At 42.1% G+C, this 15,177-nt stretch overlaps 1 protein-coding gene across 21 annotated transcripts in view; it reads left to right on the top strand.

Moving 5' to 3' along the window:
• The window catches only part of Pum1 (pumilio RNA binding family member 1), a 118,278-nt gene that overhangs the window by 71,271 nt on the left and 31,830 nt on the right, over window positions 1–15,177 (top strand). For 13 of the 21 annotated variants that reach the window (XM_052177527.1, XM_052177517.1, XM_052177519.1 and 10 more), the window contains 3 exons: window positions 7,109–7,202; window positions 9,509–9,625; window positions 12,831–12,982. In XM_052177527.1, the coding sequence (XP_052033487.1) occupies window positions 7,109–7,202; window positions 9,509–9,625; window positions 12,831–12,982 (363 nt within the window). The remainder of the gene's footprint in view (window positions 1–7,108; window positions 7,203–9,508; window positions 9,626–12,830; window positions 12,983–15,177) is intronic. The other 8 variants (XM_052177521.1, XM_052177523.1, XM_052177531.1 and 5 more) reach the window with 2 other exon arrangements.

A 15,177-nucleotide genomic window follows, 5' to 3' on the forward strand; every position in this document is an offset into this window, starting at 1 on the left:
TTTCTTTGATCAGATGTTAGGGTCACTGTATGGCTGTCTGACCGAAAACCATGGCTCTTCGTATCCAGAAAACATTCTTTTGGGACCCAGTTTTGTGCATTGATTCAGGGAGATTGTGGCTTCGTGGGCTACTCATAATAATATGTAGTTAGTACCTTTTTCATCTATGGACAAGTGTTTCTTTGATGAATAGAGCAGTTTTCTGTTTGGCTCTCTTTTTCCTAGTTCTATTCATTAGGATGCATTTCATTTATCTATCTATCTACTATCTATCTATCTATCTATCTATCTATCTATCTATCTATCTATCTATCTATCTATCTATCTAACAAGATAACACTGTGATAAGAGGTGGAATAATGCTGGAGAGGTGGCTCAGTGGTGTTAAATGCACCTGCTGCTCTTACAGAAGACCTGAGTTGAGTTTCCAGTACCCATGTTAGGTGGCTTACAACTGCCTGTTGGTACCACCACCAATTTCTGCTATCTAGCTCTGGCTTTCCAGAAATTTGCTGTGTAGATCAGGCAGGCCTCAAATTCTGTCTGTCTGCCCATGCTGGGATTAAAAGTGTATGCATTTAATGCCCTCCTCTGACCTCAGTAATAGGAATGCTCACATACACATGCATACACACAAACTCTAAAATAACAGAAAGTGGTAAGACTGTTCATGTCTACATCCTATCCATAGGGTTTCTGGTCTCCAGAGGAAGGAAAAATTTATGGAAGAAGTGCCAGTGAGCTGTTCCGTAAAAGCCTTATTTCTTCAGGAAGAAGCTGAAAATCAAAAATGCTCATGGAATAAATAGTAAAACATATAAATAGTAAAGCCTAAAATACAGATGATCTGGAGTGTGTTTAACCTGACTGGTAATTTGAGTAGACTCTGAAGGTGAATAGTTACTGTACATTTTTACTTTACTGAGTAAGACTTTTCAAGCAGGATCTATATATTTGTCTGTCTGTCTGTACATATATACATATATATATACATGCATGCATGCATATTTAGTCTTGCTATGTTTCCTTAACTGGCCTGGAACTCATGAGTTTCTTGAGTCTATCTTTTCTTTTTAGGAAGAATGCCTAATTTTTGTGGTTTTGTGTTTGTGTAGAAGCAGGTCTAGATATTTTGATGTTAATATATTAGTTAATTGTTGACTTGAGTACTTCTGGAAACTTCTGCTTTCAGTCGAATGAATCATACTAAATCAGCTGATATAAGTGCTATTAGTCAGGCATTGGAGGGCTCATAGATGACCTAAACATCCTAAATGAGTGTTTGGGTTGACAGAGCAGAGAGGATTATATATAATCAGAGAATGCCTGGACTGTAATTCTAGCATCTAATACAAGACTGCATTGAGAATTGAGTCTGAGTTATGGAGATCTTGTTTGAACCAGAGCTGGTAATACAGCACACTGGATAGTTCTGCACAGTATGCTCTTTGATTTTGAGTTCTGTAAATGAGGAGCAAAGGGTGGTTATCTTCCTTTTTTAATTTGCTTCAAATTGTAGGGCAACTTTTGTTTTGTTTTGTTTTGGGGTGAGGGACAGCTAGAGTGGACAACTACAGAGTAAATGATCTCTTGCCCCAGCTCCTTTCCATTATGACGTTTCCAGTTGATGTTTATGGAAGTTGGTTTGGTAACAAAGTGTCAGCTTTATTGAGCTACATGATACAAAGCGCCCAGTGAGTAGGGGAAAGGTGATTTTGATTTATTCTTTGGGCTTTGGATTCTTTAGTTTCTTCTCTGGTCACTGGTGCTCATTGTGAACGTGATCTTTCAGATTTATAAGAGCAAGAGTTCTGTACATCCTTTGAGTAGTTAGGTGATCCCTGTGACTTGCTTTCTTGTCTGCTTTGTTTTATGGTGAGGGACTGGACCATGATCCTGTGCAGGCCCAGTGTGCTCTGCTTCTGAGCTGCTTTACCAGCCCATAGTGTTGAGGGTGTGTGTGTGTGTGTGTGTGTGTGTGTGTTCTAAATATTGGCATGCAGAAGAGTATGGAGGAAACATCACATTAACTACAATGTCAAGGTATTTAAAATCTATCTTTGCTCCTTTATACATAAGAAGCATGAAGCATTAGTTCACCTTGACCATGAAAAGGATTTTGGAATGCTTGCGACTGCAGTGGAAACAGAAAGTGTCCATACTGTCATCTGTTTGTAATAATCCATAGGTATAAGGCTAATAGTAATCCTTTTTGGAGAATATTTCAAGAGTTTGAAGAATTCAATTGAAGAATATACTGAAGAGGGTCCTGGTGGATAAAGCATTCATTCAAGTGAGCCTGCAGTATTCATGGAAAAGGGGTCTCAATCTAAGGCCATTTTCTCCACACAATATCCTTTTCGATGCCCTTCTGGAGTGTTCTTTCCACTTTTTTGCTTTTCCCTTTTTCCTTCTTAATCTTGAAAACCACCCCCCAAAAGTTTTTGTATTCATGCCATTCTGTGTTATATTTGAGCAGTTTTTTTAAATGAAGTATCATAATAAATTTCATTATATCCTCACATGTAACTGAAGCTAAAACTGTTATGTCGGCATAAGTTAGAGTGTTGATACATTTTATTTAGAACACAATCAGTTGAAAAATAGCATAAGGCAGGGTCTCATGTTACTGGGACTGACCCAGAAACTGTTAATTGTGTAGCTGAAGTTATTTATGTCCTTCTTGAAGCCCTCCATCAACATTATGATCTGTGATTTTTAAATCCAAATTTTCCTGGTGTGGTGGGGTATCCAGGACTTGCTATTGAGGGAGGATTGGTGCCATATTGCCTTAAATTGATCCTTCTGTTTGGGTCTCCTGAGTGCTGGGATTATAGAGTGCACATGTGACTGGTAACTGACTATAATTCCAGCTGCAGGGGATTCAGTGCTCTCTTATCGCCCAAGTGCGCTTTGAAAACTCTCTCTCTCTCTCTCTCTCTCTCTCTCTCTCTCTCTCTCTCTCTCTCTCTCTCTCTCTCTCTCTCACACACACACACACACACACAGTCTTTCTGACACACTCAACTCATTTGCTTTATTAGTGATTAACTGTCATTCTCAAGAAGCCATAAGTATGCATAACTTTAGTGTTTTGTTTTTGAGATTCAGTCTCTATAGCCATGGCTTTCCTGGCACTCCTGCATAGATCAGTGAAGTGCCTCCCTGAATGCGGCCTGCTGCCCACCACACTGTTTTGCATAGCTTTAATGCAAAACAGTTTTAAAGTTCACAAGTGTCATAAGTGTTGTTCAGGAAGTCAGCATCAGATACTGACTAGTTATAGGATTCTTTAAGGTTACCTCAGTGTAGCTTTAGTTTGCTCAGGTATACAGAAACATTTATTTGGTAGAGGATTGGGTTTGACTTTTGATCTGTGATTTCAGAAATCATTTACCCTGGAATCAGTCTGTCACCATCCATGTGTCATTATTGTTTTCTCTTCTCTCTCCCCCCCCCCACCCCCCCAACTCATGTAGACTAGGCTGTTGTCAAACTTATTCATCTGTTAAGGAATGGTGAAGGTTTTGTTGTTTAAATATAACATTTGTTTATTTAATGTGTATGGTTGTATGCCATGCATGTAATGTATATGGACTCTTGTCTGAGATACATAAACAGTAAAATTTGAAAAAAGAAGAAAATGGTGAGATCTTTTGGTTTCCAGTGCTAGGCTGTTCCCTTGCCCCTTTCTTATCTTAGGAATGCAAAGGCTTTTGCTGTGTAGATTCGTCTTTCCTTCAAGCTCTGCTTTATCCATAGCTCTTTTTTTGGGGGAGGGGGAGGAGTATGACAAGGAAACTGTTCTTCTGTGATAACTTAGCATCTTTTCTTGTAACTTCCAAAAACGTGTGTGTGTGTGTGTGTGTGTGTGTGTGTGTGTGTGTGTGTGTGTAAAGCATGCATGACATGGAGGAGAGAGACCATACAGAAAGTTTTATCCTTCCACTGTGTAGGATCTGATCACAGCAGTAAACTATCTTTTATAAAAAGCCCACTGAATGGCACCCTGTGTTTCTGAGCTTTTGGAACAGGAACATTGCCTTTTGTAAATTCATGTAGTGAGGGACAGAGTAGGAAGTCAAAGCAGTTTGTCATAGATACACAAACTGTGTTTTCAGTATTTATTGTGAATCCCTATATGACTGAACTATTTACTGGATTTGCCCTGTGCTCCCTGTGAGTGAGCTGTAATTAGCATAGCGCTCCTCTGTGCTGTCATATGTGCCACAGTGCCATAGTTTTCACCAAGCTCCTTTCCCAGTGCAGGTCACTGACTGGCTCCTTTGTGAATTCATGACAGTGGTAGCAGAGCTCAGGTGTGCCACCAGAGGGCATTAGTGTGACTTTTTAAGGATCTTTGGAGACCGTCACTTGCCAATTACCCAATTTTGTTTTGAGTACTCTATTTTTAGTTAGTATTGTACCAAAGAGAATATGACAAAATTGACATAATCTAGTATATAATCAAATCTGATGGCTGTAGATGCATAATTAGCTTTTGTTAGATTGTTTACTACAAAATGCTTCCAAAAAAGAACATCTCCCATTTTTCTTATAATCACTAATCGTTAAGTAGTTGTTAATGATGGGCAACATGTGGCCTCTTGCAAGGCTGATTTATGTGGTTTCTGTTAGAAGTAATAATCCTTACCTTGAAATGTGACCACATGCAGATTTAGGGAGCATTGTTTTACGGTATTCACATATATGTGTTTCTATGTGTGTTTACAGTGTATAAATACTGAATACATGATGGATGTAGTGAGGAAAGTGTGGAGTCCTGTTGGATTATGTCAGGATGCCCTTAGTAGTGACAGTCTACATGGATCACAATTATCTCCCAGTTCCGTACTGTCTGGAGGCCTAGCAGTGGGACTTTGCAGTGAGATGGGTTAGTTTAAAGCAGGGCTGTGAGGGTGGCATAGAGGCAAATGAAAGCATTGGTGAGAATGCGACTGTTGGAAAGAGTTTCAGGGTTTTGTGTGACTTTTACCTTGGTTTTTATTTATTTGCTTTTTAAAATTGTTTTTTGGCACTTGTGATTGAACCCATGGCTTACTCCATGAAAAGTGAATGCTTCATCACCATGCTGTGGTCTAGCCTCTTTATGTTTGCCTCTTGGCCACTTCTCATGTGCAGACTGCCTCCAGGTGCTAGAGACACTATTCTTGAGATAAACTTGCAGCTTCTAAGACACACTGCCTAGCTCCCACCTTAGGGTGGGCAAGGGTTTTGAATATTTGAGAAATAATGTAGTCCTTATTTCACTGCTTGGTATTGGATGTGTACGAAGTAATGCTTTTTTATCTTTGTCTGCATAATGGTGACGTTTTCCTTTAACCCTTCAAAAGGAAAGCCAAAGAGTTTTTTGTTTGTTTTGTTTCGTTTTAATCTTCTGTTTATGATTATGTTTCCTAAGGACTGGTAAGATGAAAATCTTTTTTTTTTTTTTTTTAAAGAAAGATTTGAAGTGTAGGAAGTAAGATTCAGGTTAAAGTGGCCACTGTGTTCAACATATGCATCTTTATATAAAAATACTTGTAGGGACTTGTAGAAATGGTTCAGTGGTTAAGAGCACTGGCTGCTCTGAGGACCCAGGTTAAATTCTCAGTACCCACATGGCAGCTCACAGCTATCTGTAACTCTTGTTCCAGGGGATCTGACTCCCTCATGAATACAGGCAAACCACCAATGTACATAGAAGAAAAATAAATTATCAAAATATTTTTAGGCTTATATGTATGAATGTTTTGCCTGCATGTATGCGTGCATGCATTACACACACACACACACACACACACACACACACACACACACACACACCTTTACCTGGTGCCCACATAGGTCCTGGGATTGAACCTGGAGCAAAAGCAACAAGTGCTCTAATCAGCTGAACCATCTCTCCAGACCTGTTTGAGACAGAGGTAGAATGTAAGGCCACAGAATTAAATCTCTATTATATCCATTAACAGTAAGAATAGTTTCGATGGTAATTTTGCTGAGTTGAGGTGATGGCACCTTCTGATGACTCTTGATAAATAGGGCTGTAGTTCACTGTCTGTTCTATCTGTTAGATATCACTTAGTGAGGTGAACTTGGCTGTTGATGGGTCCTGTAGAAAGAACAGGTGGGTGGAAGCTATCTTCTGGGAATAGGGCTATTCAGCAGTTTGTCTCTGGAAGGAAGCCTTTTGAGACTTTATAGTCTGGCTACCAGCTTCACCATTGTTCATCACTCTTCATGTTAAAATGTTCCTCTTCCATGCATAGTAAATATTTGTTAAATGATTAGATGCGTCACTGACTGAATAGTTTATGTTAATAGGTAAATTCATGGGGAAATGTTTGAGAGAGGTGTAAAACACTTTCTCTTTCCCATGAGTTAAAATTTTATGTGCACATGCATGTGCTACCAGTGTAGGAGGTCAGAGGACAGCTGCAGGTCCTAGGGAATTAGACTCAGGTTGTTAGGCTTAGAGTTAGGAACCTTGCTGGGTCAGTGAAAATTTGTCAGTAGCTGCACTTTTCTGTTCTTTTCACTGCCCAAGAAGAATAAGATTAGGAGACCCTAAAACTCCCAAAGCCAGGCATTTCTCTAATTCATTCATTAGGAAAAGCTGCTACTTTAGGAAGGTATGCAAAGTAATTTTCCTCGAGAATAAAGCAATCTTTCCTGGTCTTCTCCAAAGCATGACTAGGTAAGAACTTAGCACTTGTTGGTCTTAAAAGATCTTTGGGTAGACTCTCTAACCCTTGGGATCCCATGGAAGTCTCTCTACAGTGTTCTTAGCTGACTTTAAGGTGTGCCTTTAGTACACTCTGTGCTGTACACTTGCTGGCTGCTGTTAAGGGTTTTTCATATGTGTATATATCAGGAGTTTAGGTAACATGAGACGTAGGGCCAGTCTGTGGAGAGGGGACAACTAATTGAGGCATTAAGAGAGAATGATAGATTGAAGCATTATTCCTCCAGGGAGTGGAGCAGACCTGAGGGTACCCTGTTTTGTCAAGTATCATGTGTAACAGAGGCTAATGAAATTGTTAGAGATTTCAAACATCATTTCACAGGACAGTTCTCTAACTATCACGTCTTTTTCTTGCCTCAGCTATTCCAAAGACCCAATGCACTTGCTGTTCAGCAGTTGACAGCTGCCCAGCAGCAGCAGTATGCGCTTGCGGCAGCCCACCAGCCTCACATCGGTAAGTTCTTAGGCCCATGGCTTTTTGTAGCTAGGAGAGGTGGGTGCTGGGAAAGCCAGTCACTCTCACTGCCATCAAAGTCCATCCTATCACCTGGGAAGCAGAAAGAGTTTAGAGGATGCCATGAGTTCCAGGCCACTCTGATCTATATGATAGATAATACATTTGGGGTGAGCCTGGCTTATACAGTGATTCCCTGTGTCCAAAAAAGAAAAGGCAAGGGTGGATGGAATTCAGACAAATGCCCTGTACAGAGTAAGCGGCTTCTTTCTTGTATCCAGTTATTTCTTGACCCATATTTTAGTTTTGATGTACTAGACCGGAACTTATAATACTTCTCTGGAATCTTTTTCCCCCTATATCAGGATTTAAGTAATTTAATAGAGAAATGACTACTGATACCTCTTGGTAAGATTTCAGGCAACAGTAGTGGGTATGGTAATGCATACATTTATCCTAGAACTTGGGAGACAGAGGCAGGAGGACTTCTATGAGTTCGAAGCCAGCCAGGGCTACACAGTGACATTCTGTTACACCCCCCCCCCCCAAAAAAAAAAAAAAAAAAAAAGAAAAGGAAAAAAAAAAAAAGACTAGGTTTCCGCACCTGTGATTAGCTTGTTGCAGTTGTGAATAGTCCGGGTCAGCTTCTCAGCCTACTGGGCAGTAGCTAGTGCTCTTTTCCTTTAAGATCCATCTTCCAAGTCTTTTCTTCCTCTTCTTGGGATGAGTTTGGTAGCTGTTTTAATCTTTACTTTGACCTTTCTACCTATATGGACCTCTATGTTTAGATCTCTGAGACAGGATCCTGGTGTAGTCTCAGCTGGACTTAGACTCATGTCGGTTCTCCTGCCTCAGCATCCCAAGTGTTGACATCACAGATGTGACTGCTGTGCCTGGCAGCCCTGCCACACCTTCTTAAGGGTTCTTTAAAACAAAATACCCCTACTGGGAGGAAAGATTTCTTTTATTCTTGCTTTAAAAGTAACATAAAAGAGCAGAAAGGATATGGCGGCTCTAGATGTGGTGGGTTTAATTCCATCTTAGTTGCCACAAGACCCAGCCAGTGCTGTGTACATGTAAATTTCCATAAATAAACTCATTTGAAGCATTGTTTTTAGTAGAAATAGTCCCTCATTTAATAAAAGTATTTTCAAACAAAATTAATATGATTTTAAGACTTGGAGATGGAACTCAGTATGCACAGTGGACTCAGTATCTGCACAGGGCCCTAGATTCAGTCCCCAGCAACACATACAGTAAAAATAATTCCTAAGTCTGTCTAGCTGGATTTCAAACTGTAACAGGGGCAGGTATAGTTTGGAGGTAGAGAGATTGCTTAACATTCAGGAGACTTGAATTTAATCTTAGCAAGGAGATAATACAAAAATGATATATAAATGATTTGTTGCAAACATTTCTTTAGTAAAGATGGGAGAGGTTGCCCAAAATGTTCTAAACTGGACATTGTAGTCCAGCATTTCTAAGACTGAGGCGGGGAGATTCAAGGGATGTAAGTTCAAGGCCAGCATAAAGGTACATAGTGAGACCCCATTGGTAGGTAAGAGTGGGTACTGGGCAAGCAAGAAGACCTGAGTTCAAATGTTCAGCACTCACCTGAAGGCAAGTAGACCCCAGTTTTGGGGGTTGGGAACAGGAGGATCCATGCAGCTTGCTGGCTGTGTGGCCAACTGCAAGCTTCCTGCGCAGCCAAGACAACTTGTCTTAAAAAATAAATGCACATGCCTTTAATCCCAGCACTTGGGAGGTAGAGGCAGGCGGATTTCTGAGTTCAAGGCCAGCCTGGTCTACAGAGTCATTTTCAGGACAGCCAGGGCTACATGGAGAAACCCTGTCTCGAAAAAACGGGGCAGAGAAAGACAGCCTTAGAGTTATGAGTCTCAACCTTTGGGCTCTCATATTAGATTTTCACATTATGATTCAAAATGGAAAAATTATGAAGTATCAATGAAATAATTTTATGGTTGGGGTTCACCACAACCTGAGAAATTGAATTAAAGGTTCTTAGCATTAGGAAGTTTGAGAACCACTGCCATAGAGGAAGGTACCCATTGTCTTCCTCTGTCCTCCCTGTGTATACACACAGATACATAGAAGGACACACTGCTGACTTGGATAAGTGTCACTGACTTCTTATTGAGGTTTTATTATCTTTGTGAAATTCCTCTTTACTCTCAGCCTGTTCTTTCTTCCCTTTTGAGTCTCCCCTTCATCTATAGCCTGGAATGCTAGCCAACTAGAGAGGTGTGTAGTAGGGCTGCAGTTTGCTCGTTTGTTTTTACTGACAGGTATGTTTCCAGCAGGTTTAGCTCCCGCTGCGTTTGTCCCCAACCCATACATCATCAGCGCTGCTCCCCCAGGGACGGACCCCTACACAGCTGGACTGGCTGCAGCAGCGACACTCGGTGAGACACGTGCTGCATGAGGGATTTGCTCACCTGCTTGAAAAGTCCTTTGAAATGGGCATGCCGCCTTTCTACTCTGCCAGAGCCATGTCTCCAACAATGTCTCCTGGTTTTAGTTCCAGTTCCTTGACAGTCATATTTCTCTGCTTAGCTATTGCCCAGTTCTGCCTGGGAAGATAGGTGGTCCCTTAGTCTGCGCACAGTGGCTCGAATCCACAGAATGGCTTGTTGGTAGTGCAGGGTATTTGTTTAGTTGTTTCTCTTGGTCCCATAGGGAGCTCACTGTGTTCTTAACCTTCTCATTGCTTTGTGGCTTTCCCTTCCTCCAGCCCTCTAAATTGTATAGCTTTTGAGCACAAGTCTTAACACTTCTCCCTTGGATTTCTCTTCTCCCTACTCTGAAATGTGGCATATTACATTGTCACATATAGCTGCTCTTCAGATCCTGAGGAGATGATGATGGTTGTCTTTGGGATTAGTACTATAGAGAAGCTCTAGTGTCAGAATTCTGAAGATTGGCTGAGGTTGGCCCACCCTCTCTCCATGACTTGTGTGGGAAGCTGACCAGTGCACTCCCCCTACCCCCCCCCTTTTTTTTTCCTTCTTTTTCCTGGTCACATTGGCTCATACCATACACCACAGCCAGCCCCATCTGATTTTAGGTTCCTTACTGTACCAATTTAGGCCTCTGTTTCCAGATATTTATCACATTTTGTGCCTGGGATGATCTGACTTTATTCTGGATTATCTGTTGTCTCTCTGTTGTTGACAACTGTTGATTTTATTTGCTTGTGAATGGATTCACAATGGTCTTTTCCTCCCCTGAACTTTTATTTATTTATTTTTTTTCAAAGTCAAGTACCCTTTTTTTTTTTGACTCTGTGTAGCACAGTTGCTGTCTCAGAGGGGTCATAAAATATTTAAGTAGCTTCTTTTCAGTATGAGGACAAAGACAACAGTCAACCTCTGAAACTGTTGGGGTGTACTCCTGTGTAAGTTACACTCTTTACAACTTAGTTTCAATGTAAGGTTTCAGTAACTGGTATGTGGTTCTCAGTGATGATGTAGGTTATCTCCAGAATTGTTTCCCTGATTATGATGGCAGCCTATTTAATACTTGCCTTTGGGAGTTAGACAGCACAGCCCTGTCAGTAGTGTGACCTTGCCTGGCTACCACTAATATTTGCCACACCTAAGTGCTATGCACTGTCCTTAGTGCTGTTCTGACTGAGTTTTTCATCATCAGGTTGATGAATGTGTAGTTAATAAATTACAGGTTGTTTGCACATCACCTAGACTGCAAATGATTTAAATAGTCTTCCAGATAACAAGAGACACAACTACCCAAACCATGGAAGGAAGGATTTTAGGAACTCTGATTAACCAGTTTCAGCTAAGCACTCTGGGGCGTTTAATTTTGGCCACATGACCAGGGTCCAAGTAGTAGAAGTACAGTTCAAGGATGTGAAGGCTAAATGTAAGTGTTTAGGGTGCTGTCTTTACAGGCCACACCTATCTTCTCAAAGGTCAAAGGGCCACACACTTAACCTGGTACGCCTGCTGTGTGAACAGCAAACCCAGACATCGGGACAGTTTCCTTAGGTGCCTTTCTTTACCTTACTAGTCTGTGGACACTTGTCAGTTGGGACACTGTTATTTTCTTCAACTTGCAGACCAGGCTTTTGAATCGTTTAGGTTCTGAAAAGTCAACAAGGCACTTTAATCCATGTGCTTACTGTAAGATGGTCTGTATCGTAACACATTTCTTCAACAACACAGTTGGCATTCTTGGTCATGGTAAGCCATAGGCATCAAACAGCACCCACCTAGGAATGCTGGAGCCTATCATCAGGCAGGGATGCAGTCTGACTCGCTAGTGGTGTAGAACCTTGCGAGCTTGTGTTGGTTTATTTCTGTTTAATGAGAAGCAGCTCCTCTGCCAGCACAACTGTATTGTTCGGAGCACAGTGCAAGGCTCACTGTTGGTCATGCAGCTCATGCTCTGTGCTGTGAGGGAGAAAGGAGGCTGTTTCACCACATTCCAGGAGCTGTTTTTGAACAGTTTCTTATTTTTTCCTTCTTGTGTAGGTTCTTTTACTTATGTAAAATACACTCAAACTATTTACTCTTAGCCCTGTCACTGTCTTGAGAGTAAATTCACATCTTTTTTTGTTTTGTTTTGTTTTTTTGTACCAAATTCAGCATAGAATTTTGTCCTAGACTTTGGCCCCACCGGTTGCTCTCTGAGTCACCTTAGTACGTTCAGATCTGCTGCTTTGCCTTGTGTGGCCAACTTTGGAGCTGTCACTTCTCAGCAGAGAAGGTGAACTGTTAGCTTGGAGCAGAGTATTAAGTGTCTGTGCTGAGGTCAGTGGCTCTGGTGAGTCAGGGTTAAGGTGCACTGCGCTTTAGTCAGTAGCCGTGAGCTTGAAATGTGAGACTTGATATAACCATGTGTGAGTGTGTGTTTGTTGTATTAAATAACTTTTGTGACTTTAAACATGGAAAAATATAGTCAAAGATTTTTTGAAATTGTATGTGGAGGTCCAGTTGTGAGAAGGGTCATAGATTGCATCTGGGGCTAGTGATGCAGGGGCTTGGTAGCCTCAGGTGACTGGTGAAGGCAAAACACAGCTGGAATTTGTTCTTTTCCTTTCTGTTTAAGCTCATGCACTTTCCATGTATTTCTCTTTCACAGCAAGCTTTGTCTGTTGTCTATCATGCATCTTTTCTTTCTCATGGGGTAAACATGACTTCTGGCTGGGTATGGTTTCACGTCTCTAATCCAGCACTTCAGAGACTAAGGAAGGAGCAGCTCTAGCTTGAAGCCAGACTAGGGTACATAGCACAGCCTCTTCTGACAAACAGATAGATCTTGGCCTCAGCAGCTTTTCCTGTTTTTAAGCCCTATTCCTTCAGTTTCCCTCCCCAGCCTCTCTTTTCAGTAGCTTTATCACCTTAGCCATACATGTCTGGCTGTAGTGCAGCCTGGCTTCAGAAGACCCTGCCATGAGAATCAAATACAAGATCTCCCTCCCTCCCTCCCTCTCTCTCCTCCCTCCCTCCCTCCCTCATGTCTCATAAATACTGGCTAGCACAGATCTTTGTGTTCTTTAATATTTTTTTGGATCTCACCTTTCAGGATCTGCATGCTCCTAAGATCATGCATTTTAAACTTCTCTTACCTTTCTCTGGTTCCTTCTAGGCCCAGCTGTGGTCCCTCACCAATATTATGGAGTCACGCCATGGGGTGTCTACCCTGCTAGTCTTTTCCAGCAGCAAGCTGCTGCAGCTGCAGCAGCAACAAACTCTGCTACTCAGCAGAGTGCTCCGCAGGCCCAGCAGGGACAGCAGCAGGTAAAGTCTCTCCTGTGAGGGTGGGCAGTGTGTGGTGTGTACTTTTGATAGGCCAGTAAGTACCTGTGAGTGCATCTATGTGCAAGCGACTCAAAGCTGATGTTGATGTCTTCATAAAACACAGGGTTCCTGTCTGTCACAGATGCTGCTGTTCTTCATCATAAACTGCCAAGTGCCTGTGTGTGCATGGCCACACATTTGCTACAGGGCTCATTTAGCTGATACATCATTGTTGTTGGCTATTATTAGCCCCTAGTGTCGTTCTTCAGGAACCAGCCACCTTGTTTGTTGAGACAGTATTTCTTTCCCATACCTGGCACTCACCAATTAGGCTGGGCTATCCAGCCAGTGAGCCAGGAACCCTCTGTGTCTCTGTCTCTGACAAAGGGATAAGTCCATGACCACACTGTCCTGACAGTGCTGGCCATGGAGTTCTGGGTCACATGTTTGGGCAGCAAACATTTAATGACTTTTTAAAAAAATGCCCCCACCCTCCTTTTCTTTTTTTTTTTTTGAGACAGGGTCTCACTGTGTAGCATTGGCTATCCTGGAATTCACTGTGTAAACCAGGCCATTTTCTGAACTCAGAGATCTGTCTGTCCCTATTTCCTGAGTGCTGGGATTAAAGGTACGGGTCACCATACCCTGCCAGAATGTCACAGGAGGTTCCAGCCAGGGCTACACAGAGAAAATCTCCTCTTCCTCCCCCCCCCCCCCCCCCACACACACACACACAATTTAAGAGAGCTTAGGTTCCAAAAGGTTAGAGTTTGTGATGGCAGAGGGAAGGTTGTAGCAGCTGGGGGCAGGGGTAGGGAGAGAAAGAGTCCACATTTCAAGCCACAACTGGGAAGCAAAGAGCATACTGGGGAATTCCAAGCTCACCCTTATTGGCTTACTTCCTCCAACAGGGCCACACCTCTTAGTTCTCTCTCTCTCTCTCTCTCTCTTTTTTTTTTTTTTTTTTTTTTTTTTGGATTTGGTTTTTTCGAGACAGGGTTTCTCTGTGTAGCCCTGGCTGTCCTGGAACTCACTCTGTAGACCAGGCTGGCCTCGAACTCAGAAATCCGCCTGCCTCTGCCTCCCAGAGTGCTGGGATTTGCGCCACCACCGCCCGGCTACACCTCTTAATTCTTAAATATTTTTTTCCCACCTGGAGACAAAGTAATCATACGTGAACCTATGGGGCCCATTTTCACTTGAAGCTCCATACATGATAAAAAAAAAAAGAAGAAAATGTTGTGGTTACAAATTTTGTGCTTTGGTTTGGGAGTTTGCTTATTAGCTTAGTGTTTTCCTAGCATGAATAAAGCCCTGGGTTCTATCCCTAGCAACATGTACAGCTGGGCATGGTGGCATGCCTAGTGGAGATAGGATGTTAAGTAGTTCAGAATTGCCCTGAGCTATACCCTGAGTTTGGAGGTGGCTGTGTAACGTGTACAGTTACTTCCGCTCAGTGCTGAGACTGCCCTGTCTGGGCTGTTCCTCCTAGTCCTTTTCAGTCACCCATGTGACATAACTCTGACATTGCACTGTGTTTTCTTCCTTCTTTTAATTTATTTACTTTTGTTTTATGTGTAAGAGTGTTTTGCCTGCATCTATGTATGCAAATGTGTCCGCTGGTATCTTCAAGGTCAGAAGAGGGCATTGTCTCTATCAAACTGGAGTTGTAGACAGTTGTGAGCCACTGTGTGGGTGCTGAGACCAGAACCTGGGTCCTTATTTAAGAATTCTTACTCTTAAGCTAACCTGTCTCTCCAGCCCTATTATTATATCTTCCTTATTGACTAGAGTGCACATACTTTGCTTGCCTCGTTTACAGTTCTTATCATCTGATCTATGGTAAGAGCTATTTGATTAAAGAGCAATGCTGTATTTCAGTTTTCTTTTGTTTGTTTTCCTTCTCTTCTCCCTCCCTCCCTCCCTCCCTCCTTCCCTCCCTCCCTCCCTCCCTTCCTTCCTTCCTTCCGTCCTTCCTTGCCTTTCCCTCCCTCCCTTCAAGACAGGGTTTCTCTATGTACCTCTGCCTCTTTAGTGTTGGGATTAAAGGTGTTTGCCACCACTGTCTGGCATAATTTACTGTTTCTAAAGGTCCTACTTTAAGCACAGTATAGTAGAATGAAATTTTACTAAATGATGGATGAATTGAAATTTTTACCCTAGTAGCCACACCGACATTTTACTCCTGGCAGTGG

This window comes from Apodemus sylvaticus, chromosome 3, assembly GCF_947179515.1.
Source record: "Apodemus sylvaticus chromosome 3, mApoSyl1.1, whole genome shotgun sequence".
In the NCBI taxonomy this organism is placed as follows: domain Eukaryota; kingdom Metazoa; phylum Chordata; class Mammalia; order Rodentia; family Muridae; genus Apodemus; species Apodemus sylvaticus.